The 26,562-nt window shown below is 48.4% G+C and overlaps 1 protein-coding gene across 1 annotated transcript in view; it reads right to left on the minus strand.

Annotated features, from left to right (window-relative positions):
- Positions 1 to 331: 331 nt before the first annotated feature.
- The window catches only part of OPRD1 (opioid receptor delta 1), a 39,761-nt gene continuing 13,530 nt past the window's right edge, over positions 332 to 26,562 (minus strand). The window contains exons 2-3 of the mRNA XM_069579496.1: positions 4,314 to 4,663; positions 332 to 1,493 (exon numbers count right to left, since the gene is read on the minus strand). Of these exons, the coding sequence (XP_069435597.1) occupies positions 952 to 1,493; positions 4,314 to 4,663 (892 nt within the window). The 3' untranslated portion in view covers positions 332 to 951. The remainder of the gene's footprint in view (positions 1,494 to 4,313; positions 4,664 to 26,562) is intronic.

Below are 26,562 nucleotides of genomic sequence, written 5' to 3' on the forward strand. Positions count from 1 at the left end.
CCCTCTGTCCTCCAGCGCCTGGGCCAGAGAAGCCACAGCCGTGGGGACCCCCAAAGTGTCCTCCCTGTGGCTTAAGGACCTAACTTCAAAGTAGAAGCCCCCTCCCTCTGCCTCAGCCCCCCTCACCAGCCTTTGGCACAGAGGCCGACTGGCAGCTCTGGTTTGGGATCCGCAAGCCCTCCTGACTCCTCCCCGTGGGGACCCCGCCCCAGCTGAGGCCCTCTTGCTTGCTACCCTGTCCCGCAACTCCACTGTCCCATCTCAAGCTCCACTTCGATGCTGTGCCTCCCTGCCCCTTCCAGGGAAACGACTGTCGAGGAGAGAAAAGGTGTATCGTTTCTAGTTTATTTTCTCTTCGTTCATAAAAATGGCAAATTGGGCCTGGACCTCGGCGAGCCCCGCCCCTTTCTGGAACTTTGGGCTGGGACTCGACTCCAAGCTGCGGCCCCCTTGTTTGCACACGGGCCCTCTCTCCCAGCCCCGTCCGGAGCTGGAGCGCCAGCCTCACGGTCTCGTCCTTCAACTCACCCCCACAGGAGGCCCCTCCCCATCACACCGGGGCCGATCTTGAAGCTCGATTCTACCGTCCTCAGCACCGGCCCTCCTCGGTCCTGGGCCGGGTCTCAGACCAGACTCTCACTGCCGCCGACCCAGCTCCAACTAGAACTCGTGGAAGGGGCCCCCATTTAGCCGCCCAATCCCAGAGCCACAGGTCCACTCCCCTGGGCTAGCGAGCTCCCCCTGCCCCAACCCAAAGCCTTTGACCTTGAGCTCGGCCTAGAGGCATCGCCCCGCCGTCCGGCCCACTCCCAGCCCGTCCCAGACCAGCGATCCACCCCACGGCAGGGACCCCGCCCGCCCCACCCAGCGTCGTGGCCCCCGCCCCCACTAGGACTCCGCCTAACCGCCGGGTCCCTCCGGAGGGGCGAGTGGCGGGCCGGCCGGCCCGGGTCAGGCGGCTGCGCCGCCGCCGGGGCCGTCAGACGGGGTGCAGGCGGTGACCCGTTCGCGGGCCGTGGCTTCGCGGGCGCGGCTGAAGCTGCTGGGCTCCCGGCGGCCGCAGGGCATGCGGCAGAGCTGGCGGAAGCAGCGCTTGAAGTTCTCGTCGAGGAAGGCGTAGAGCACGGGGTTGAGGCTGCTGTTGGCGTAGCCAAGCGCGATGCACAGGTGCAGCGCGGCCACCACGAGCGGGTCGCGGCGGTCGATGTCCACCAGCGTCCAGACGATGACGAAGATGTGGATGGGGGCCCAGCACACCACGAAGGCGCCCACCACCACCAGCACCATGCGGGTGATGCGCCGCAGACTGCGGTCCTTCTCCTTGGAGCCCGACAGCAGGCGCACGCTGCGCAGGCGCAGCAGCATGAGGCCGTAGCACACGGTGATGACCAGGATGGGCACGACGAAGGCGAAGAGGAACACGCAGATCTTGGTCACCGTGTCCCAGTACCAGCTGGGGTTGGGGAACTGGAGCATGCACACCACTGCTCCTTCTGAGCCAGGGAAAAAGGAAAGACACTGGGTGAGGGGCTAGTGGGCCTAAGGACTTCGTCTCCCTGCTCACCCACCCTTCTCGGCTTAGCCAAGCCCTGCTTGCCTCTTCCTGGCCTTTTCGATTCTTCTCCCTGCAATGTCCTCCATCACTTCTGCACTTGGTGAACTCCTACTCATCCTTCAAGACCCCAGCAAACTGGCCCTAACCAAGGAGGTCTGTTTTCTATAGTTTCTCCCAGTCCCTTTATCAGCTTCTGTGCCGTGGGGAGCCATGATATAATGATAGAACTTAGCTCAAGCCCACTAAATGTCTATCATGATGATAACTGAAAACTCTGCACACATTTGCAAAGTAGCTCCAGTGGGGATGGTACTGCTAAGATTGACTTAGAGAGCATGTGTTAAGAGTGGGACTCAGGCCGTGCTGTGTGATGTGGCCTGGGAAGATTGTTCAACCTCTACCAGAGTTTCCATAAAGTGGGACTAACAACAGTACCTAAACTCATAGGGTTGTTGTGAGGATCAAATGGGCCATGGTGTGGAAAGCATTTAGCACAGAATGGTTCAAACACTTGGGGCACTCACAGGGCAGAAACGTGGGACCCAGGGGTCAGAGCTAGGACGCAGATCTGCCAAGGACGCAGATCTCAGCTTCATGTCAAGAACGTTCTGACTGCCACTCTTGTCCACAGATAAGAGGGGATGGAATAAGCTCCCTTCTCCTGGAGTGTGGGCTCAGGCTGCATGAGCACCTTGGGGATGTTATGGGACTCAGACACAGGGCTGAGGCTGGCCCAGGGGGCTCCCAGGACCTCGTGGGATCCCGGAATCTGAGGACCCATCCAGGGGACTTGGAGCCTGAGATCTGTAAGAAAGGGGCTGGGGTCCACAGACAGAGTGGGTCCACAGGATATCAGGCTGGCAGGACCACCAGCCACAACTGGACCCAAGGACTTTCATGGTACAGATGGCAGAAGCAGGCCCAGAGAGGAATAGCACTTGTCCAAGGTCACACAGCAAGAAGCTTATAGAACTGAGTGCCAATGGCACACACTTAGGGAGTGAGTGTATGTGTGTGAATGTGTGTGTGTGTATGAGAGAGAAAGAGAGTAGGGGGCGGGGGATGAGGAGGCCCATCTGGCCCAGCCCCCAGAAGGGCTGAAGTTAATGGCCTGTAAACTGAAGGCTGACAGTGAGGAATGAGGTCCAGCTGCTCAGTCAAGACAAATCACTCAGAGACTATATAAGGGCAGGAGAACTCTACCCTTGTGAGGGTCGAGGTGGCCGAGAAACTCCCCACCAAGCCTGTCCCTCTCCTATGACACTGCAAACCTTCACCCTGGTGGCAAAAAGGAGCAACAGTTATGGGGACAGGAAACTTGGGTTCTAGCCCAGATTCTACCAAATATCTGCTAAATAAATCACCTGACCTCTCTGATTCTCAGTTTGCTTTCAGTCCAATGGAAGTAGGAGTCCCTGCCTTGTCTATCTCACAGGCTCAAATATTCTAATAGCTGCTATTTATTGGACCTTGACAATGAGCCAGGCCTTGTCCTAAGTGTTTCACAACCTATCATCTCATTTAATCTTTTCAACACCCCATGACAGAGCGTGGGTCAAGAGAGGTTAGTGACCAGTGTCTTTGCTGCTGCTAAATTACTTTTCCCATTTATATCAAATTGGGGTCATGTAACCAGCTATCACTGGACTTCCCATGTGGCTCACTGGTAATTCACCTGCCAATGCAGGATCCCCTGGAGAAGAAAATAGCCACCTACTCCGGTATTATTGCCTGGGAAATCCCATGGGCAGAGGAGCCTGGCAGGACTACAGCCCATGGGATCACAAAAGAGTCGGACATGACTAAAACAACAACAACTAACCAGCTATCACTAGGAAGTAATGGGCCCTGCATTTACACCACTCCCTCATTCATCTGCTGGCCAGAGGCTAGTGCGTGCGTGTGTGCTAAGTCGCTTCAGTCGTGTCTGACTCTTTGTGACCCCATGGACTGTAGCCTGCCAGGCTCCTCTGTCCATGGGATTCTCCAAGCAAGAATACTGGAGTGGGTTGCCATGCCCACCTCCAGGGGATCTGCCTGACCCCGGGATCAAACCCTCGTCTCCTGCGTTGCAGGTGGATTCTTTATTCTTTGAGCCACCATGGAAACCCAAATGCCAGCACATTGTAGCCCAAACCATCATTTGGAGGCTGGATCCCTGATTGACTGTGTGGAGTAGAGCCCCTCCTCCACTTACACTGGACTGTGATGTGAGTGAGAAATAGACTTCTATTGCGTTACGCTATGGCTGTTGTTACAGCAGCCACCTGACTGATACAGGTAGTTACTATACTACACTAATTAGTACAGCATTTTACTCTGAGGAAATGCGCCTGTCATTCTATGCAGGCCATTCTCTAGGCCTTGCTTTGGTCATCTGGGCCAGTGGGGTGGAAGGGAGTTTGGGATGGGATTGCAGATCTTATGGCCCCCACTGCTCACTGGTCACCCTCTCCCCACTGGCTATCCAGCCACACATCTGGCCATCCATAATCCCATTCATAAAATTTTTTTGGCCAACCAGCCATATGACCACTGACCAGTCATTCATTCTCCCATCAGTCCACCACTCACATTCCCATTGGTTGATTATTCACACTCCCACTGGCCAGCCATCCACCCTTTCATTGATCAGCAACCCACACTCCATTCGTGATCCACCTACACCCACCCTGGTAAAAGGTCTACAAACCCACAGCAGCCTGTGTGCTGCCTCCTGTGGTTAGTGATCCGTACCAAGGCTCCCCTCCTCACTCACCCCGGGGGCGGGTCACAGCCATGACCATGATGGGTACACCGACACCGGAGGCCAGGACCCAGATGCAGATGTTGATCAGCTTGGCCTTGGCAGGGGTGCGGAAGTCCAGGGCCTTGACGGGGTGGCAGACGGCAATGTAGCGGTCAACGCTCATCATGGTGAGCGTGAAGATGCTGGTGAACATGTTGTAGTAGTCAATGGACAGCACGAGCTTGCAGAGCAGTTCCCCAAAGGGCCATGTCTCCATCAGGTACTTGGCACTCTGGAAGGGCAGTGTGCTGGTGGCCAGGGCGTCTGCCAAGGCCAGGTTGAAAATGTAGATGTTGGTGGCTGTCTTCATCTTAGTGTACCTTAAAAGGAAGTGCATATATAATTGTTCCATTTCACGGATTTCAGTTTCACATTACGGAGGGGAATGACTGACCCAAAGTGACAGGAAAGGTCAGGGGCAGAGGTGGGACTAGAACCCTATCTGATTCAGCATCACTCCTTTCCACTATAACAGATTCAAAAGGAGTTCTCCAGCAGGGAGTAATTTTAGTAAGAAGTTACTCAAGGAAAAGCCCTTATCTTCTCAGGGGTTCTACGCAATATGCTTACATATAAAACTGGGCTCCAGAGGAACACAGGTCTCAATTCTAATACTGCCTCTACTATTTATTAGCTGAGTGACTCTGGGCTAGTAACTTGACCTCTCTAAGCCCTGGTGTCCATATTGTTAAGAAAAAAAAAAAGAGCGATACTTTTACCAACCTTATTAGGGCTGTTATAAAATTTAATAACAGATGATAGAGCATTTAGCCCTGAGCTCAGAGCACGGTAAGTGCTCAGTATATGACAGCTGTTATTATTCTCCATATATACAAATGAAGCTGGGGGCTAGGCCAGAGTGACCTGACCCTCTGGCCTCTGCCACTGATCTGGCCTTTGGGGAATATAATTAACCAACTCTGAAGAAGCCGAGACAAACTGGCTGGGGCCTCAGACTGCCTGGGTGTTCTCCAGGGTTGACCAGGGCTCCCAGTCGGTAGGCCTATCAAGGCCACCTTAGCCCCAGGTGGCTGGACTTCCTCAGCTGCAGGCAAGGGAAGCAGCTGACAGAGTCACACACCTGACCCAGGCCACGAGTCCAGCTGCCCAAACCAGATGTCTGCAGCCACGCCGGGCACCCAGAACTCAGCAGCATCCTTCCTTGGTCTACTTGCTGCCAAGCTGCCAGCCCTACAGCTGGCCTCTTGTTGGGCCAACATTTACAGTCATGACCTCTCTTGTACTGAGGCCCAGGCTGGGCACCAGGTAGCCTGGAGGAGGCTAAATACACTGAAACAGACCATCCCTGTGCAGCGTGATCATCACAGGAACACACAGACACCAAGGCAGGGGTAAGGATACCTTCCATGATCCTGGAATGATCTGAGAAACCCAGGGGAGGGTTGCATGAGCAACTCTTCAAATTTCAGAGCAAGAAGAGCCCAGAGAGATTGAGGGAAAGTTTTTACTACCCTGTGGACCAGGGACTCTGGAGGGAATTACCAGAAGAGTCTGTGAGAAGTGCAGATTCTTAGACCGCACCCCACCCCAGATTTTCTGTCTTAATCTCTGGAAATCGGGCCTGGGGAATCTTCATCTTCAGCCACACACCACACACACCACACACACCACACACACCACACACACACACACACACACACACAGGCGTGCTTCTCATGGACTTTATTGCTTGGGAAGCCCTTAGGGGCTTCCCTGGTGGCTCAGTGGTAAAGAGTACCTGTCAATGCAGGAGACATAGGTTTGATCCCTGCTTCGGAAAATTTCCTTGGAGGAAAAAATGACAACCCACTCCAATATTCTTGCCTGGGAAACCCCACGGACAGAGGAGCCTGGTGGGCTACAGTCCGTGAGATCTGAAAGAGGCGGACACAACTGAAAGACTAAGCAACCACAATGCAGCCTAAAGCCCACACTGGGGGGAGGTGAGAAACTGATCCGAGGCCACAGAGTGACCGTGGCGGACCAAGCTGAGAACTTGGCCCTCCTGGCGTCCAGATAGTGCTCTCTCCCCGCTCCACCAAAGCTGGAGCCACACCGCGCACCTCTGCTCCTCTGGGCCGAACCTGCCTGACAGCGGCCTGACAGCGGCCGAGTCTGGTGACCCCAGGATGAGCGCGCCCAGTGTTTTGAATGACTGAAGGAACTCACATCACCTAAGGCTGCTCCTTCACAAAGTGATTGATATTCTTTTTTTTCTTTTTTGGTTTAAAATAAAAAAAGGACTCTTTCATTGTCCTCCAGGGCCAGCAGCTGTCTCACTTCCTCCCAAAATAGCTGTCATTTGCCCTGGGGCTGGAGAAGCAAAGTTTTGCTCGGAGACAGCAGAATTGCAAGTCTTGGGAAGTCTGCCTTCAGCGGTGCGGGATCACAGCTGTGTGGGAGGCGGTCTCAACCCCACAGCTGACTCGTCTAATTTCACTTCTTTTACGCAGAACAATTAGAGGCTGTTCTCTGCCTGCTATTTTGATTTGTGAAGGATCCTTCAATTCCCAGAGGGGGCTGGGATAAGGGGAGTGGGTGATGGAGCTGCTGTAGCTGGCCCAGACAGGGCTGAGGCGCAGCCGACTCTGGGGGTCGGTGGGGCCCCGGTAGAGGGAGGGGGAACCTCACTGGCCACCAAGCCGGGTCCTCCTTGCCTCCTCAGTACCAGTCCTGCCACTTGATGGCTCTCAGCCCCCTAGGGATGGAGGTTTAGCCGCTAAGTCTTGTCCGACTCTTGAGACCACATGGACTGTAGCCCGCCAGGCTCCTCTGTCCATGGGATTCTCAGTCCCCTAGGAGCTCCTCAAAGCCCTCTCCCGTACCACCTCTCAGGCCTCAGCTCCCAGAACCTTCCTCCTGGTGGATGTCCCTTCTCTGCCCTCCCGGCCCCCGTCCCACAACAGCCTCTTTGCTGTACCTTGGCCACATCAAGCCCATCCCACCTCAGGGCCACCAGACTGCAGTCCACTCAGCCCAGAACCCTCATCCTCCATATTTTGCATGCCTTGTTCCTTCTTCTCCTTTTTTTTTTCCTGTGGCTGTGTTGGGTCTTAGTTGCAGCATGCAGAATCTTTATTTTTGGTTGCAGCAAGTGAGGTCTTAGTTGCAGCACCAGGGATCCCTGACCAGGGATGGAACCCAGGCCCCTGCACTGGAAGCTCAGAGTCTTAACCACTGGACCACCAGGGAAGTCCCCCATTCTTTCACTTAATCCAGGACTCTACTCAAATATCTCCTCAGAGCTGCTGCCCAATATCGTGGTACCCTCTTTCCCCTCCATCGCCTTGCGTGCGTGCATGCTAAGTCACTTGGCTGTGTCTGACTCTTTGCGACTCCATAGACTGTAGCCCACCAGGTTCCTCTGTCCATGGGATTTCCCAGGCAAGAATACTGGAGTGGGTTGCCATGCCCTCCTCCAGGGGATCTTCCCAACCCAGGGATCAAACCCGCGACTCCTTTACTGCTGACCCACCAGGGAAACCCCTCTATCTCCTTACACTGCTTCAGTCTTCTTTACGAAGACTGAAGTACAAACCACTGCCTGACTTTGTGAACAGCAGCTTCTCCATCAGCATCTGTGGTACAGATGTCTTAGTCCAGGCCTCCTCCGCTTTCACGGGGACCATCACAGCAGCCTCCTGCCCCACCATTCATCCTCCACTTGAGTCAGGATGCTCACAGTAAAGGTGAGTTTGCTCAGGCAGATTCGACTCTATCCCTTATGATCCTTCCATGGCTTCCCATTGCCATCTGGGTAAAAACCAAACTCCTCACACTGGCATTTCATCTGGGTGGCCTCCCTCCCCACTGCACCCGCCCACCTGTCCAATCCCATCTGTGGTTCCCTCAGACGTTTGTTCGTTCTAGCGTGCCCTCCCTCCGAAGAGCCAGCCACTGTGTTGGTTTGGCAGGAATCCTCCCGACTGCATACACGTGGTTTCTGCCAGTGTAATACAATGCCCTAGTGCCAAAGCACTATAATGAAAACAGCTGCCCTTCTGCCCCACCTTATCTTTACTTCTCAGCCCTGCTCCCCAGAGCAACCACTTTTAATGTTTTTATTCTTCTAGTGATGATCTCCATAATTCTAAATAATATGTTTAAATGTCTATTTCTTGATGTATCTATTTTAGACAGTAGCTGTTGAAGTTTGTATTCAGTTAAGTCAAGTTATGGGCTGGCTCAGTGGTAAAGAATCCGCCTGCCAGAGCAGGAGACATGGGTTCGATCCCTGGGTGGGAAGATCCCCTGGAGAAGGAAACGGCTACCCAGTCCAGTGTTCTTGCCTGAGAAATCCCATGGACAGGGAAGCCTAGGGGGACTACAGTCCATAGAGCTTTAAGAGTTGGACATGACCTAGTGACTAAACAATGATAACAAAGTCAGGGTATGCACCAGTAACAGACAATCCCAACATCTCAATGGCTTCACACATGAAAAAGCTTTATTTCTCACCCTTGCAGAATCCATTCAGTGTCTCCAGGACATCCATATTCCATGAGGCAGTTCCAGCCTGCTTCAATCTTGCGGCTCTGCTATCTTAACCCAAGGCTGCCCTGGCCACCACAGAGGGAGAGGGGACAGACACAGAGTCATCTAAGCTTCAGTCTAGCTGCAACACAGCACTTTCTCTTGAAGCTGACTCTCCAGAAGTAGTTATATTGGCCCCATCCAATTGCAAGGGACTGAAAAGTAATCTTTTGTGTGCCCAGAAGGAGGGAGAACCAAGTATTAGTGAATACTACTAAGTTCCTCCTTTTGTTGTTTAGTTGCTGAATCGTGTCAGACCCTTTTGCAACCCCAAGGACTGTAGACGCCTCTGTCCGTGGGATTTCCCATGCAAGAACACTGGAGTGGGTTGCCATTTCCTTCTCCAGGGGATCTTCCCAACCCAGGGATCGAACCTGCATCTCCTGCATTGCAGGTGGATTCTTTACTACTGAGCCACCAGGGAAAGCCCCCACTAAGGTCCTCCCCAACTCTTTAATATGGTAAATAAGGATCACCTCTCTTCATCTACCCAGCTTCCTCTCCATCCTCCCAATATAGTTCTACCACAATTTAAAATTGCTTAGTCAAGTTTATATCCAGAGTTATTTTTTTCCCAGGGTTTACATTCGTGGTTTTTTAAAAAATTATTCACTTATTTTATCTCTTTGGCTGTGCCAAGGTCTTAGCTGTGGCACACAGGATCTTCAGTCTTCATCATGGCATGTGAGTTCTTTAGTTGTGGCATATGGGATCTAGTTCCTTCACCAGGGATTGAACCTGGGCTCTCTGTGTTGGGAGCACAGAGTCAGAGCCGCCAGACCACCAGGGAAGTCCCCAGGGCTTACATTCTTCTGCCTTTGTAGGTACTGTCCACGCTGAGCCAAATGGTATACTATAGTTGTATTTGTTTTTTAGTACTAATTTTTGTTCTTCGTGGAGTTAATAACTGCCTCTTTTTGAAAACCGAGTATCATATATTAATGCACATATATGGGAAAATGGTACAGATGAACCTATCTGCAAGGCAGGAATAGAGACACAGACACAGAGTACAGACGTGTGGACACGCTGGGGGGAAGGGGGTGGGATGAACTGGGAGATGAGGCCTGACATCTATACACCCCCATGTGTGAAACATAGCGGGAACCTGCTGTATAACGCAAGGAGCTCGGCTCGGCGCTCTGTGATGACCGAGATGGGTGGGATACGGGGAGACGGGAGGCAGGGACAAGAGGGAATATAGGTATACTCGAAGCTGGTTGTACAGCAGAAACCAATACAACACTGTAAAACAACTGTACCTCGATGAAAAAACAATTGCTTCTTTTTTAAATTTGCTTAGTTCTGTGTACACATTGATAAATCTCTTCAAACACTCCAGCAGACGCACAAAAATGCCTTTTCCATGCACTCACATAATCTATCAAGTTCCTTTTGTTTCTCTAGTGAATCCACTTCCTGGAGCTTCCCTCCTCCTCTCTCAATCTGCAACTGGTTGCTTTTCAGAGCACTGAACACCTGTCCTCCTGCGTTAGAGCACCTGTTTCCTGGATTACAAGTCTTGTTTATCATGGTTTATCCCCTTGTTTTGGTGGGGCACATCCTGTAGTCACTTCCTAAAGAAAGGGTACATAGGAAGGAAAAATTTTACACCCTGGCAAGCCAGCAAATGTCCTTCTTCTATCCTCACGTCTGATTTCTTTGACTCTACATAAAATAGTAGATTGGAAATCATCTTCCATCAGAAAATCGATGGCACGGCTCCCTCATCTTCTAGTTTCCAGTGTTGGCACTGAGGTGTCTGAAACCATTTTAATTTCTGATGTTTTGTAGTAGTGTGTTCTTCCCACCTCTGAAACTTTTAGGAGCTTTTCTCTCTCTCTTTTTAAAATTTAATTCTTTTTAATGCTGTAGGCCACACCGCGTGGCATGGGGGCATCTTAGTTCCCTGACCAGGGATCGAACCCCAGGGTTCCCTGCATTGGGAGCACGGAATCTTAACCTCTGGACCACCAGGGAAGTCCTAGGACCTTCTCTTTCCTCCTAGATTTCTGACATTTGTGATGATATGCCGTAAGATGGCTCTTTTTCATTTTTACTGGGTCCTCTCAGTCCAAAGGTTTATGCCCTCCAGTATAAAACGTCCTCTCATCATTTCTTCAGTGATTTCCTCCCCACCGCTTTCTCTGGAATCCCTGGACAATCTGGTAGCCAGATATCGGGCCTCCTAGATTGATTGTCTCCTTTACTTCTCTTTTTTATTTTCTGCCTTTGTGGTACATCTTCTGGGAAATTTCCTTTTCATTACCTCTCAACCTTTCTATTGACTTTTTAAAAACGTTATTTTATCTCCCATTTTTATTTCCCAGTGTCTCTTCTTATTATCCCTTTTTATATAGCATTTATAGCATCTTATTTCAAGAACATAATATCTTCTCTTTTGTCTCTGAGGATACTGATAATTTTTGTCTTGTATTTTCTTCTCTCTGCACGGTCTATCTGCTTCACACATTTTTGTTTATTTGTCTGCTTTGGCCTCCTTCTTTTATCCCGGAGACTTGGATATCTGGTGATATGTGATCAAAGGTTGGCCTTCTCTTTTTTAGTGTTTATTTATTTATGTGGCTGTCTCAAGTCTTAGTTGTAGCATGCAGGATCCTCAATCTTCATTGCAGTATGCCAGCTCTTTGGTTGCAGCATGTGGAGTTTAATTCTCTGACCAGGGATTAAATCTGGGCCCCCTGCATTGGGAGTGTGAAGTCTTAGCCACCGGACCACCAGGGAAGTCCCTAAAGCTTGGCATTTGAGTGAAGCACTAATTAATTAATTGACAACACTGGGGGCTGGGGAGTGGCTGTCAGCTGGTGTGCGTCATTCTAGGTGGACTGAACGGAGATCTGGCTTTTATTCTAGGAACACTTACATATCAGTGACTGTAGCTCCCTTCTTTGGGGGCTTCAGAAAAGAATCCTGCCATTTCCTCCCTGGAGAGCACACTTCTGGCTGTTAGGATTCTGGTAGCAGAGCTACCCCTGGTAGCAGAAGGGGTCTGGAAAACCATTTTTTTCCCTTTGGTATCTCGCTGTGACCCTTCCTGTGTCTGCAGCTGCAAATTCAGTCCCCCTAGGTTAACTTCTCCAAGGAAAAAACCCTCCTGCAGAGTGGAGGGGTGGCCACCTGGCTGTGCAGGGTACAAAGGCTGGGGAACTAAGGGTCTCACTGTTCAGTCTATAGGTAATTGATTGCCTACCACTGTTTTCAGCCCCACACCTCACCCTCGCTCAGCCTGTCCCTCCTGTTCAAATTGCTTTTCATCATCCAAATAGGTGTTGCCATCGCTTAACCTGAGACCTAAGAGGTGAAGCCATTTGCCAAGGTCACATGGCCATGAAGTGGCAGGGCTGGTATTTAAATCAGGAAGTCTAGTGCCAACAGCTGGTAATGACTTTGCTGTTCTGCCCCTCAGTACTTGTTACCTTCCTTCCTCCTCCACTTCCTTCCTCCCCCACATTCCTTGAAAAAGTCAAAGAATGTGAGATTATTATACGCTGAGGTTTGTTCACTCATCCAACAGGTATCAATGGAGCAGCTGGTATGTGCTGGCACTGAGGAAGGGCTATAGAAGTGAAGATGGCAGTCTGACTTCTTGAAACTTATGATCTTAGGGAGGGGGCAGACACTGAACAAATTGCTGCACTTTTTAAGCAGGGGAGTGATGGGGTTTGACTTATGCGTTTTCTCAAAAGATCATTCTGACTGCCGTGTGGGGGCTAGTTGGAGGGCAGAGCAAGAGTGGTTGAGAGCATGAACTTCCTAGGAAGATAAATTTTATCTCCCCACATCTCAAAATCCTACTGTTGGTTTCTAATTCTTTTTTTTTTCCTATTTCAAAAAGTTGTAGATATGACATTGGACCCTTATATCATACCATATTTAAAAATTGACTCAAAATGGTTGAAAGACCTAGATGTAAGAGCTAAAACTATAAAACTCTTAGAAGAGAACAGGGGGAAAGTTACATGACACCAGATTTGGTGACAAAGTCTGGGACACGAAACCAAAAGCAACAAATTAAAAAATAGATAAACTGGACTACATAGAAATTCAAAGCTTTTATGCATCAAAGGACATGATCAACAGAGTGAAAAGGCCACCACAGAATGGGAGAAATATTTGCAAATCACATATCTGACAAGGGGTTAATATCCAGAATATATAAAGAATTCCTACAACTCAACAGTAAAAAAGCAAACAACCAGATTTAAAATATGGTTAAAGGACTCAAACAGACATTTCTCTGAAGATATACAAAGGACCCATAAGCTCATGAAGAGATGATCAACATCATTAATCCTTCAGTTCAGTTCAGTCGCTCAGTCGTGTCCAACTCTTTGCGACCCCATGAATTGCAGCACGCCAGGCTTCCCTGTCCGTCACCAACTCCCGGAGTTCACACAGACTCACATCCATCGAGTCAGTGATGCCGTCTAGCCATCTCATCCTCGGTCGTCCCCTTCTCCTCCTGCCCCCAATCCCTCCCAGCATCAGAGTCTTTTCCAATGAGTCAACTCTTCGCATGAGGTGGCTAAAGTACTGCAGTTTCAGCTTTAGCATCATTCCCTCCAAAGAAATCCCAGGGCTGATCTCCTTCAGAATGGACTGGTTGGATCTCCTTGCAGTCCAAGGGACTCTCAAGAGTCTTCTCCAACACCACAGTTCAAAAGCATTAATTCTTCGGTGCTCAGCCTTCTTCACAGTCCAACTCTCACATCCATACATGACCACTGGAAAAACCATAGCCTTGACTAGGCGGACCTTAGTCGGCAAAGTAATGTCTCTGCTTTTGAATATGCTATCTAGGTTGGTCATGGAGAAGGCAATGGCACCCCACTCCAGTACTCATGCCTGGAAAATCCCATGGGCGGAGGAGCCTGGTAGGCTGCAGTCCATGGGGTCGCTAAGAGTCAGACATGACTGAGCAACTTCACTTTCTCTTTTCACCTTCATGCATTGGAGAAGGAAATGGCAACCCACTCCAGTGTTCTTGCCTGGAGAATCCCAGGGATGGGGGAGCCTGGTAGGCTGCCATCTATGGGGTCGCACAGAGTCGGACACGACTGAAGCAACTTAGCAGCAGCAGCAGCAGCAGGTTGGTCATAACTTTTCTTCCAAGGAGTAAGTGTCATTTAATTTCATGGCTGCAGTCACCATCTGCAGTGATTTTAGAGTCCCCCAAAATAAAGTCTGACACTGTTTCCACTGTTTCCCCATCTATTTCCCATGAAGTGATGGGACCAGATGCCATGATCTTCGTTTTCTGAATGTTGAGCTTTAAGCCAACTTTTTCACTCTCCTCTTTCACTTTCAGAAAACCATTCTAAAAGATACATGTACCCCAATGTTCATTGCAGCACTATTTACAATAGCCAGGACATGGAAGCAATCTAGATGTCCATTATAGATGAATGGATAAAGAAGTTGTGGTACATATATATTATGGAATATTTCTCAGCCATAAAAAGGAATGCATTTGAGTTAGTTCTAATGAGGTAGATGAAGCTGGAGCCTGTTTTACAGACTGAAGTAAGTCAGAAAGAGAAAACTATCATATATTAACACATATATATGGAATCTAGGAAAATGGTACTGATGAACCTATTTGTAGGACAGAAATAGACATGCAGACATAGAGAACAGAGTTGTGGACACAGCGGGGGAAGGAAAGGGTGGGATGAACTAAGATAGCCTCATTGAAACATATACATTCCCAAGTGTGAAATAGACAGCCTGTGGGAATTTGCTGTATGACCCAGGGAGCTCAGCCTGGGGCTCTGTGACAACCTAGAGGAGTGGGATGGGGTAGGAGGTGGGAGAGAGGGTCAAGACGGAAGGTACATATGTATACCTGTATGGCAGAAACCAACACGACATTGTAAAGCAATTATCTTCCAATTAAAAATAAACTATACTAAAAAGACAAAAAATAAACTCAGGGTCATGAATGCTCATAGTAGCATCATCCACAACAGCCGAAGGTGCCCACAGATGAACGAATGGATAAACAAAATGGGGTCTATACATACAATGGAACATTATCAAGCCTTAAGAGAGGAAATTCTGACACATGCTTCCACATAGATGAGCCTTGAGGACGTGCACCAAGTGAAATAAGCTAGTCACAAGAAGACAAAGACCTCTGTGATTCCACTCATATGAGGTACTTAGAGTAGTCAGGTTCACAGAGGCAGAAAGTAGAAAGGTGCTTTCCAGGGACAGAAGCAAGAGAGAACTGAGGGGTTATTATTTAATGGGTACAAAGTGTCAGTTTGGGAAGATGAAAAAAAGTTCTAGAGATGGATGCTGGTGATGGCTGCATGACAATGTGAATATACATAACGTCAGAGAACCGTGCACTTAGGAATGGTTAAATTTTATATGTATTTTACTGCAATAAATAAGTTGTGGCTAATCAAGTGTTCTCACTGTGCCTGTTTTCTGAGCTAGAGAGTCTGATGAGGAAGTTCTGTAGTGCCATTCATATCCTAGCTCGTCAACACACTTAGCTGTGCAATCTTGAATAAATTACTTCACCTCTCTGAAGCCGTTTCCTCATTGGTAATTTCAGAGTAATCACGCTTTCGGAGCCAACACATGTGAAAGCCTCTCGCTTACTAGCCAGCACAGAGATAACAATTAGCAGGCTTTTAAGGGTTTATTTCCCCTGATATTTTTATGCTTATTTTTCTCATAGAATTCAATCCTCTCTGAATTGGGCCCAACCCTGGGGGTGAATTCTATTGACTCTGAGATGCCTTGGGAAACTCATTGCTTTTCTTTTTTTCTAGGTCAAAATCCCTTTTAGCGCATCTTGAATTGCACAGCTGCTGGGGAATTTGCTCCCAACCATCCTCCCTCAGGGGCTTCCTTGGCGGTTCAGTGGTAAAGAATCCGCCTGCCAATGCAGGAGACGTGAGTTCGATCCCTGGGTGGGGAAGATCCCTGAAGAAGGAAATGGCACTCCAGTGTTCTTGCCTGGGAAACCTCATGGACAGAGTAGCCTGGTGGGCTACAGTGCATGGGGTCACAAGAGTCAGATATGACTGACTAAACAACAACAATCCTTCTCAGACCTCAGGGAGGCTTCCCTTACAGGAAGTACTGAGTGGCTGACCATGTTGATTTCAGAGCCCTAAACCCATTCCACCATCTGTCAGACAAGCCCTGCTCCCTGCCGTCCCCAGGCAGGGAAGAACAGGCACCATCTCTGTCCATTTCCCTTTAACTTGATAGAGACTGGCCTTGCTCAGTGGCTAACACACAGCCAGAGCCACAGGAAATCCATACACACTCCTGGGTCTCTGGAGAGCTGGCCTTCTTGATGACAAGTAAGCTCCTGGTAAGAATTTCCTTCCCCAGGCAAACCCAGGGTGGTTGGTTAGACTGGTTGACATCTTAATACCCAGTGCCCAGAAGAAGGCTAAAACATTCCCTCCTGTTTACAAGGCCCTAAGGGAACGCTTCTGACAGCTTTGGATGGCTCTTTTTTTTTTTTTTTTTAAGCAATATTCTCTAAGTGTCTTTTCTCTCCTGTACCAGTGAAAGTGAAAGTCACTTAGTCATACCCGACTCTTTGTGACCCCATATACAGTCCACAGAATTCTCCAGGCCAGAATACTGGAGTGGGTAGCCTTTCCCTTCTCCAAGGGGATCTTCCCAACCCAGGAATCAAACTGGGGTCTCCCGCATCGCAGGCAGACTGTTTACCAACTGAGCTAGAAGCCCACATTTACCAGGCGGTATGCCAAATGCACCAAACGCATGATTTCATTTCGACCTCATTGCAACCCTGAGTGTTAAGACCTAGCTTATCATACATCAGCCATGGCAGAGGGGCCAAGTCTGGAGGCCGGGACCAAAGGGAGGGAACTGGTCCGGAGGTGGGCTGGTTCCAGAGCCTTTACCTGCCCTCACCCATTCCTCAACTCTGCTGTGATCTGGAGTTTGGAGACCATCTGTTCACAGTCCAGGTAGGGTCGGGGAGAGAGACTTATACACATCAGAACAATGGCACAGACGTCATGATGGGGCCCGGTAGGGCAAGAAAGAGAGGTGAGTTCAGAACAATATGTCCACTTCTTGTCAAAAGGGTGGCAGCCAGAATTTGTGGCACTACAGCTACATGCCAGGTGTTTCTCAGGCATGATTTTAGGTACTTCTTACACCTGTGCTTTGTTTTATTCTTTAATAGATAATAAGCGTTTGTTGGACACTGACTCTGTGCCAGGCGCTGGGAAAGCATTTTACATCATTTAATTTTCCCAGTACCCTATGGGGTGGATAGGATTTATCATTCCTGATTTATGGGGAGCAATAAAGGAACTTGCCCAAGGCTGCAGAGGCAGAAAGAGGCTGAGCAGAGATTCCACCCCTGTGGGCATCTCCAAGTCCTTGGTGCCTTCCTCTGGACTTCCATTTCAGCTTCTCCCCTGCAAACCCAGAGTGCGCACCCTTCACGCACTCTCTTTGACAAGGAAAACATTAAGTCCCAAAGGCATGGCATTGTCTCAGTCACCACTAAGCCTGGGACTTCCCAGCTCCAAGCAGGTGCTCAAAGCACATCTGTTGAATGAATGAATGTTGCTGCATCTGTCCGCCACACTAGACAGTGCAGCCTTTAGGCAGGAACCATGTCATAAACACAGCATTTACTGGGGGATTCCCGGGAGGACGGAGGGTCAGGCACCCTGATCCTTGGAAATAACCAACCACAGACCCAAGAGCTCTGAGCTAGACCACACTGCTCCCTTTGTCCCTTCTATCCTCCACCCAGGCCAACCCAGGGCCCCTGAAGGACATCTGGGCCTGACCCTGCCTGCCCTGAGTCTGCGGTGACTCAGCTAGGCCTCGGCAACGGGAAACCTTGTCAGATCATCTACCGAAAGGAGCGAATTTGTTTTTAACTGAGCTGAGGGGTATTTATTTTTTACCTCTCATGCATAAGAGCTCCTGGGGCAAGAGACCTAAAAACAATAACAGCAACAAAGTAAAGGCACCAATCAGGCTGATCGACCTTACAGCACCTTAGGAACCAAATCAAACAAAATGCTTCAGCCTAGATCAAAACTCACTGGGTCCCAAACAGCATGGACTGTTGGGAGTATTCAGAGTTACTTTTCTTCCCCAGTGCTTTGTCAGATCACAGAAATAACAGCTGCTCACTATAAAAGGTCCAAATAATGCAGAATCATTTCATAAAGAAAATTTAAAAACCATCAGTAGGACAGACTATCATTGACAGATAACAGGCAAATATACAGGCCCTGTTTTAAATAAATGGGATCTGGCTCTAATACTATTATATAACCTGTTTCTTTCTTCTCAAAAATATGCTGTAATCATCTTTCCATATCCACAGACACAAATTAATATAATTTGGGGTGACTGATTGTTATTCAAATCCAGAGGTCAACAGACTTTTTTCTGTAAAGAGCCAAAAAGTAATTATTTTAGGCTCGGTAAGCCCCTTAAGGTCTCTGATGCATATTCTTCTGCTTTTTGTTTAATGTGTGTGTGTTTCGTTTTGGTGTTTTTGGCCTCGGGGCTTGTGGAGGTCTTAGTTTCCTGAACAAGGATTGAACTCCAGCCCTTAACAGTAAAAGTGTGGAGTCCTAACAACTAGACTACCAGGGAATTCCTGTTTTTGTCCCTTACAAGCTTTTAAAAGTGTAAAAAAAACATTTTTGGCTCAAGGACTATACAAGAATAGACTATAGGCTGGAGCTAGTCTCACTTACAGACACTAATGCTCCCAAATATAGTTACTTAATAAATCTCAGATTAAATGACACATAGGTTGCTTCTGCTCTTTTGGTATTATAAACAGTATTGTGATAAATGTCTTTGTGCACAAAGATATCTGATGGTCCTTAGGAAAATTCCTAGGATCTCAGAGCTAGAAGGAAACTTCACATTGAGGGCATTTCCTCTGTGGCACTCCAGACAAATGACCACGCAGTTTCTGCTTGTATATATCCAGAGATGGGGAACTCGCCACCTGCAGCACAGTCTATCCCACTGGGGACAACTCACAGGAAAACAAGTCATTAATGTGGACATGGGCCACACCAGGAAGGGTGGCCTCTGTGGATAAGTTTTCAGGTTTCTGCCCCATGACTGGCTGCATCCACCGTACACAGATGCGGTGGGGTCTCTCCTTTTATTTATTTTTTTACTTTTTATTGTTTCCCCCAGATGTGTTTTTTGTGTATTTCTTACTTCACTGACATCACTGCTGGTGGAACATCAGCTTAAGCCATGCTCCCATCACTCATGCACCCGAGACTGGCAACCTTGTTCCAACTCACAACTTTGTTCCTCTCCTTCTACTTCTAAGCTGTTCCAGAGAGTCCCTGAGCTCCTTGCACCTCCAGCAGATAGTGTCACTACCAAAGTTTCAATAATAACTATAGTGGGTTAAATGGCAGCCCCTAAAAGACAAGTCCACATCCCAACACCCAGAACTTGTGAAAGTGGCCTTATTTAGAAAACGGGTCTTTACACATATAATTTTTTTTAATTTATCCCTTTTTTGGGGGGTTGTGCAAGTAGGATCTTAGTTCCCTGACTAGGGATAGAACCCCCTGCATTGGGAGTGCAGAATCTTAACCACTGGACCACCATGGAAATCCCTAAGTTAAGGATCCTGAGACCATCCTGGATTATTGGGGCGGGCCCCTAGCTCTAATGACAAGTGTCCTTGCAAGAGACACACAGCACACAGGAAGAATGAAGGCCATGTGAAGATGGGGGCAGAGATTACAGTGATGTGGCCACAAGCCACTGACTGTTGGAGCCACCAGAAGCTGAAGAGGAAAGGAAGATTTTCCCCAAAAGCCTTCAGAGGGAACGCAGTCTTAGAGATACTTTCTGGACCTCTGGCCTCCAAGAATGTAAAAGACTACATTTCTGTTGTCTTAAGCCGTTGGGTTTGCAGCAACGCCTTACAGCAGCTCTGGGAAATGATACAGTAAAAGTGCAGCCAAGGAGAAGCATGGACTCTGGCACCAGAAACACCTAGATTTAAGCCCCAGCTCTGCTTCTGACCAGTCAATCCTAAAGGAAATCAACCCTGAAGATTCACTGGAAGGATTGATGCTGAAGCTGAAGCTCCAATACTTTGTCCATCTGATGCGAAGAGCTGACTCATTAGAAAAGACCCGGATTCTGGGGAAGATTGAGGGCAGGAGGAGAAGGGGACGACAGAGGATGAGACAGTTGGATGGCATCACCGACTCAATGGATATGAGTTTGAGCAAGCTCCAGGAGATGATGAAGGACAGGGAAGCCTGGTATGCTGTAATCCATGGGGTCACCAAGAATCAGACACAACTGAGAGACTGAACAACAACAGCTGCTTCTAACCGTATGACCTGGGGCAAGTTCTCTGAGCATCAATTTGCTCCTCTGTGAACTGGGAATAACCATCCTCCCTTTTGAGGGTGTGATGAGTGTGGGATGAGTTCATGCCTATGATCTCCCTAGAACATTCCTGGCACATTCGTATCATATGGCTTCTCTTCTTGTCCAGATGAGGAAAATGGGCCCAGAATGATCCCTAGTGAGCAGTCCTGGGGTCCCAGGCTCCTGACTCCTTTTCTGGCCCTTTGGTAATCTACCACCATTGAGATGAAACACAGAGCCCTGTGCTGGAACTTCCTCCCTAGAAGAGGCTCTGATCTGGAACACTGAGTTCAAACTTCCTCACCCACTTTGCAGATGGGAAAACTGAGGCCTGGAGAGGGAAAGACAATTGTGCAAGGTCACACAGAGTAGCAGTTCCCCTAACTTCTAGGAGCCCAAGTTCTTTCTACTTCTTGAATCTGCCCACCCAGAAGCTAAATCTCAGATGAGGGTTCAAGGTAAGAGGCCAAAGGGAAACGGGCTCCTGTCCAAGGCTTCAGAGTTCCTGACAAGATTGCTGCCTACATTGTATGTCCCTGTGTCCAGTGGGTAACCAGTGTAGGGTGGGTCCATGGATGCAACGGTCCCCATCACTGTCAGCATCTTTGCCACCATCTCCAACACAGCAGCTACACAGACTCAGTACTTAACACGAGTCTGATGTATCATATTGCATCCTACCATGACATTTATATAGATTATCTCATTCAATCACTCCAAAAACCCTATGAAATTGCTACTATTATCATCCTCATACAGAGGAGGAAAGGGAGCCTTGGAGAGCATACCAGGTTGAATAGTTGCCCTCAAAATTCACATCTAAGGAGTTCCCTGGTGGTTCAGTGGTTAAAAATCCACTTTCCAATGCAGGGGACACGGGTTCAATCCCTGGTCCAGAAAGATCTCACATGCCGTGGAGCAATTCTATCCATTCGCCACAACTGTTGAGCCCACGTGCTGCAACTACTGAGCCTGTACCCGAGAGCTGTGCTACACAACAGGAGAAGCCACTGTGATGAGCAAAATAAACAAATAAAGGTTTTGTTTTGTTTTGTTTTTTAACGAAGTGGTTGACTTCCCTGGTGGTTCAGATGGTAAAGCGTCTGTCTACAATGCGGAAGACCTGGGTTCAATCCCTGGGTTGGGAAGATCCCCTGGAGATGGAAATGGCAATCCACTCCAGTACTATTGCCTGGAAAATCCCGTGGACAGAGGAGCCTGGTAGGCTACAGTCCATGGGGTCACAAAGAGTCGGACACGACTGAGCGACTTCACTATTCACTCACTCACTGTACTATCGAATAGATTAAGGTGGGCCCTAAATCCAATATGACTGGAGTCCTTGTAAGAGGAGAACAGAGACACACACAGAGCGGACACAGTCATGTGAAAACACAGTCAAGAACTGGAGGGACACAGCTACAAGCCCAAAGTATAACAGCCAGTGCCAGCCACCCCCAGAAGCTCAGGGACAAAGGACTCTTCCCCAGAGCCTTCAGAGGGAGTGGAGTCCTGTTGATTTCAGACTTCGAGCCTCCTGAACTACAAAGAAAGTATTTCTCTTGTTTTAAACCACCCAGTTTATGGACTGCCTGGTGGTCCAGTGGCTAAGACTCCACGTTCCCCAAACAGGGGGACTGGATTCGATCCCTGGTCAGGGAACTAGAGTCCACAGGCCGAAACTAAAGATCCCGAATGCCACGTGGAATATCTAAGATCCTGCCTGCTGCAACCCAGCACAGCCAAATAAAAATAAATATTTTTTAGAAAATAAAAATAAACTACCCTATTTATGATGATTTGTTACGGCAGCCCTAGGGAATGAATACATAAAGATAACCGTCTTGCCAGCAGTGGCCTAGAACACAGAAGCAATGTCTGTTAAAACTGCTCCACTCCCCTGCAAGCCCGGCAAAAAGACTTTTTCATCAGAAATATAGAATGCTAGCACTGGAAAGAAAGACAGCTGATAAGAGTATTTACTGGGCATTTACTATGTGCCAGTTGTCTTGCTAAGGACCATATGTGTGTTCACCATCCCACTGAAGGGGCATAACCACCACAGGAGGTGACCATTATTCTCCCCATTTTACAGGTGAGAAACGTTGAGGTTCAGAGGGCTGAAGTGACTCACCCAAAATCCTGGAGCTAGGAGTGGCAGGGCCTGGGTAAGTCTTGGGCTAATCCCAGAACCCAGAGTACTGACCTCTACCCCATCTTCTCTCAGTTGGTCAAGTTCAATCCCTTTGTTTTACAAATGAGGAAACCAAGGCATAGCTACAGCAGTGATCCCAAAGGCTCTGCCCACGCTGGGGGATGAACAGCTTAAATAAAGCAACTGCCAGCCAGCGGTCCAACTGAGGCTCCCTGTATTTGTAAACAAAGGGTGCTTGCTCTTCCCACTGGCAAAACAAGTAGGGCTGGGCAGCGAGGGCAGCGAGCTACGACTCTGCCCACCATCTGAGTGGCAAGTAGCCAGAAACTAATTAGCTATCTCAGTTTTGGCAAAGCCTGAGGAAGGAAAGTGGTTAATGACAACGAGGCCCAGCAAGCGTGTTGAAAGAGAAGATTAAAGGCTGGAACGTAGAAATACAAGGCTCTTGAGTTGCACATGACTGAGGGGGGTGGGGTGGCCTCCAGGGCGCACTCAGCAATATACAGGGCAGGCACCTTGTCCAGTTCAGTTCAAGAACCACAACACACCCATGGGAGGCAGGGAAGAGAAACTCTTCTCCACCCTGGCTCTGCTTCTGGCGTAAGGATGACTGGACCAGCCGATGAAGCAGCTGGACGCTACAGGAGCCCCAGAGGCAGATTTCCTTAGATGTGACCTATCAGCCCATGGGTCTCTGGAAATAGAACATGTCCCTCCTGCAAACACCTACTGATATGCTACCTGAGTATCAGACCCTAGACTGGGGCTCCAAAGGATGCTCACCCCACCCCCTCATCTGGGGAGAGAGGAATGAGTGATCAGGGCTTTGAAAAGTGTATGGGCCTCTGATGCGGCAGGCACTGGACCCTGTGGCAACACGGAGGAGGCATCAGAGAAGGCTCCCTGGAGGAAAGACTTACTAAGTTGAAAGTGAAAAGGGGAAGCCACTCAGTCATGTCCGATTCTTTTAGACCCCAAGGACTATACAGTCCGTGGAATTCTCCAGGTCAGAATACAGGAGCGGGTAGCCGTTCCCTTCTCCAGCAGATCTTCCCAACCCAGGGATCAAACCCAGGTCTCCTGCACTGCAGGCGGATTCTTTACCAGCTGAGCCACAAGGGAAGCCCTACTAAGCTGAAAAGGAAGGGGTGTTACTGTAGAGCAAACAGAAGTCTGAGGTTCCTGCACATCTTCTTTCCCTCTTGTCTTGTCGTTGGGAGAGTTTTCTTATACATCCCGGCCCCTCAGAGGGAATCTCATTAACAAAGTGTCAGCTAGATATTTAAGAAACACTCAGTGCAGCCTCCTCAGAGCCAGGGATTGAGCTAGGAAACAGGATAGAAGATGAATGGGATGCAGTCCCTGCCCTCCAAGAGCCACCGGTGTAAAAGGGAAGACAAGCACCGAACGTGCGATTACACCACAGCCAGAAAATGCCCATTTCAAGACCACTGATGTTTGTGTGTGTCTCCCCTCTTCCTATATGACAGGCACTGAATGAAGGTACTTGATTTCCATCATCGCACTTAATCCTCATGACAACTGACTCTGGTGAGCATTATCACTGCATTTAGCAGACAAGCGGACTCTGAGGCTCAAAGAGGCAGAGAAACTTGCCCAAGATCATAGAGCCAGTAGGTTATATGACCAGGACTCAGTCCCAGGTCTGTTTGACCTGGTGATGGTCATTAATTTTATGTGTCTATGTGGCTAGGCTACAGTACCCAGTTACTTAATCAACATTGTGGAGGAAACAGAGATCAAATTGCCAACATCCGTTGGATCATAGGAAAAGCAAGTGAATTCCAGAAAAACATCTACTTGTGCTTCACTGACTACAGTAAACACTTTGACTGTGTGGATCACAACAAACTGAAAAATTCTTAGAGAGGAATACCAGACCACTTTACCTGCCTCCTAAGAAATCTGTATGCAGGTCAAGAAGCAACAGTTAGAACTGGACATGGAAAAACAGACTGGTTCAAAATCGGAAAAGGAGTACAACAAGACTGTATATTGTCACCCTGCTTATTTAACTTATATGCACATCATGCAAAATCCTGGGTTGGATGAATCACAAGCTGGAATCAAGATTGCCAGGAGAAATATTAACAGCCTCAGATATGCAGATGACACTACCCTAATGGCAGAAACCAAAGAGGAACTGAAGAGCCTTTAGATGAAGATGAAAGAGGAGAGTGAAAAAGCTGGCTTAAAACTCAACATTCAAAAAACTAAGATCATGGCTTCTGGCCCCATCTCTTCATGGCAAATAGATGGGAGAGAAATGAAAACAGTGACAGATTTTATTTTCTTGGGATCCAAAATCACTGCAGACTGGTGACTGTAGCCATGAAACTAAAAGATGTTTGCAACTTGGAAGAAAAGCTATGACAAACCTAGACAGCATATCTAGGCAGAGACATCATTTTGCTGACAAAGGTCCATAGAGCCAAAGCTATAGTTTTTCCAGTAATCATGTGTGGGTGTGAGAGTTGGACCATAAAGAAAGCTGAGCAGTGAAGAATTGATGCTTTCGAACTGTGGTGTTGGAGAAGATTCTTGAGAGTCCCTTGGACTGCAAGAAGATTGAACCAGTCAATACTAAAGGAAATCAACCCTGAAGATTCATTGGAAGGACTGATGCTGAAGTTGAAGTTCCAATTCTTTGACCACCTGATGCAAAGAGCCAACTCATTGGAAAAGACCCTGATGCTGGGAAAGGTTGAGGGGAGGAGGAGTAGGGGGTGACAGAGGATGAGATGGTTGGATGGCATCACCAACTCAATGGACAGGAGTTTAAGCATATTCTGGGAAATAGTGAAGGACAGGGAAGCCTGGCATGCTGCAGTCCATGGGGTCGCAAAGAGTCAGACACTACTTAGTGACTAAACAACAAATTTAATCAAACCCTAATCCAGTTGTTGCTGTGAAGGGATTTTGTAGATATGATTAACATCTATAATCAGCTGACTTTAAGGAGATTATCCATGATAATGAGTTTTGCCTGAAGAGCAAAACTGAGGCTTCCTAGAGGAAGAATAAATTCTGCCTGCGGACCACAGCATCAGCTCTTGCCTGAGAGCTGCCAGCCTGCCAACCTGCCCACAAATTTCAGACTTGCCTAGCCAGACCCCACAGTCGCATAAGCCAATTCCTTGAACTATATCTCACTGGTCTTTTTTTTCTGGTAGGATTCTGACTGACACAGACCTGAAAATCATGCTCTAGGCTAAGGCTGGTGCCAGGAAGCCACCATCTCTTCAGCCCGAAAAGGACAATGACAACCACCAGCGCGCTAGGTTGTTTAGCGGGTCGAGTGTGATGAAGGGCAGTGATCAGTGGAGAGAGGGCAGGCCTGGCCAGGAGAACACTTACTAACCTTGGAGTCCTCAGGCAAAAGTCTTACATCTCTGAGCCTTAGCTTCATCATCTGTAAAGGCATATTCAGTGGTTCCTCTCTCATAAAAGTGCTATGAAGATTAAGTGAGATTTTGCATGGAAGGTTTCCAGCATGGCGCCTTGTGATATGGCCAAAGCACAGGCTCGTTTTTGCCACAGTTGTAACTGGCTGGATTCTTAATTATTTTGAGTCGTTACCATTGCCCAGTGAATGTTCCCATCTCATAATTCAGTGTAAAAAATGCCCACAACTTTATAATCCTTAGTGATCTTATATGAATGCTACACAGCTTGCCTGATCTGTCCCTCCCCCTGACCTCACACCCCAGGGCCACTCCTTGAGGATGATGGACAAGGCAGGCCTCATGCAGAGCACTTCACACTCAGGCTCCTCTGACACACACCCACCCTGGGAAGTGCGTATCAATACATTTCATTCACAGAAGGAACCTGTAGCACAAAGAGGTGCTTGTCAAGAAGCTCAGAGGGAACAGAACCAGGGTCTAAAGTCACATGTTCTGAAAAGCCCAGGTTTCCCCACTCCAGGCCCTCGGCCATGCTGAGCATTCCTTATTACATATACCTCCTTCTGTCTGATACACAGCAGTCTCACTTTTGTTTTATTTATTAACAATTCAGTATTTTATTTTATTCCTATTGTTTTTAATATTTATTTTTATTTATTTCTTTATTTGACTGTGCCAGGTC

This window comes from Ovis canadensis, chromosome 2, assembly GCF_042477335.2.
Source record: "Ovis canadensis isolate MfBH-ARS-UI-01 breed Bighorn chromosome 2, ARS-UI_OviCan_v2, whole genome shotgun sequence".
NCBI classification, from domain to species: Eukaryota; Metazoa; Chordata; class Mammalia; order Artiodactyla; family Bovidae; genus Ovis; species Ovis canadensis.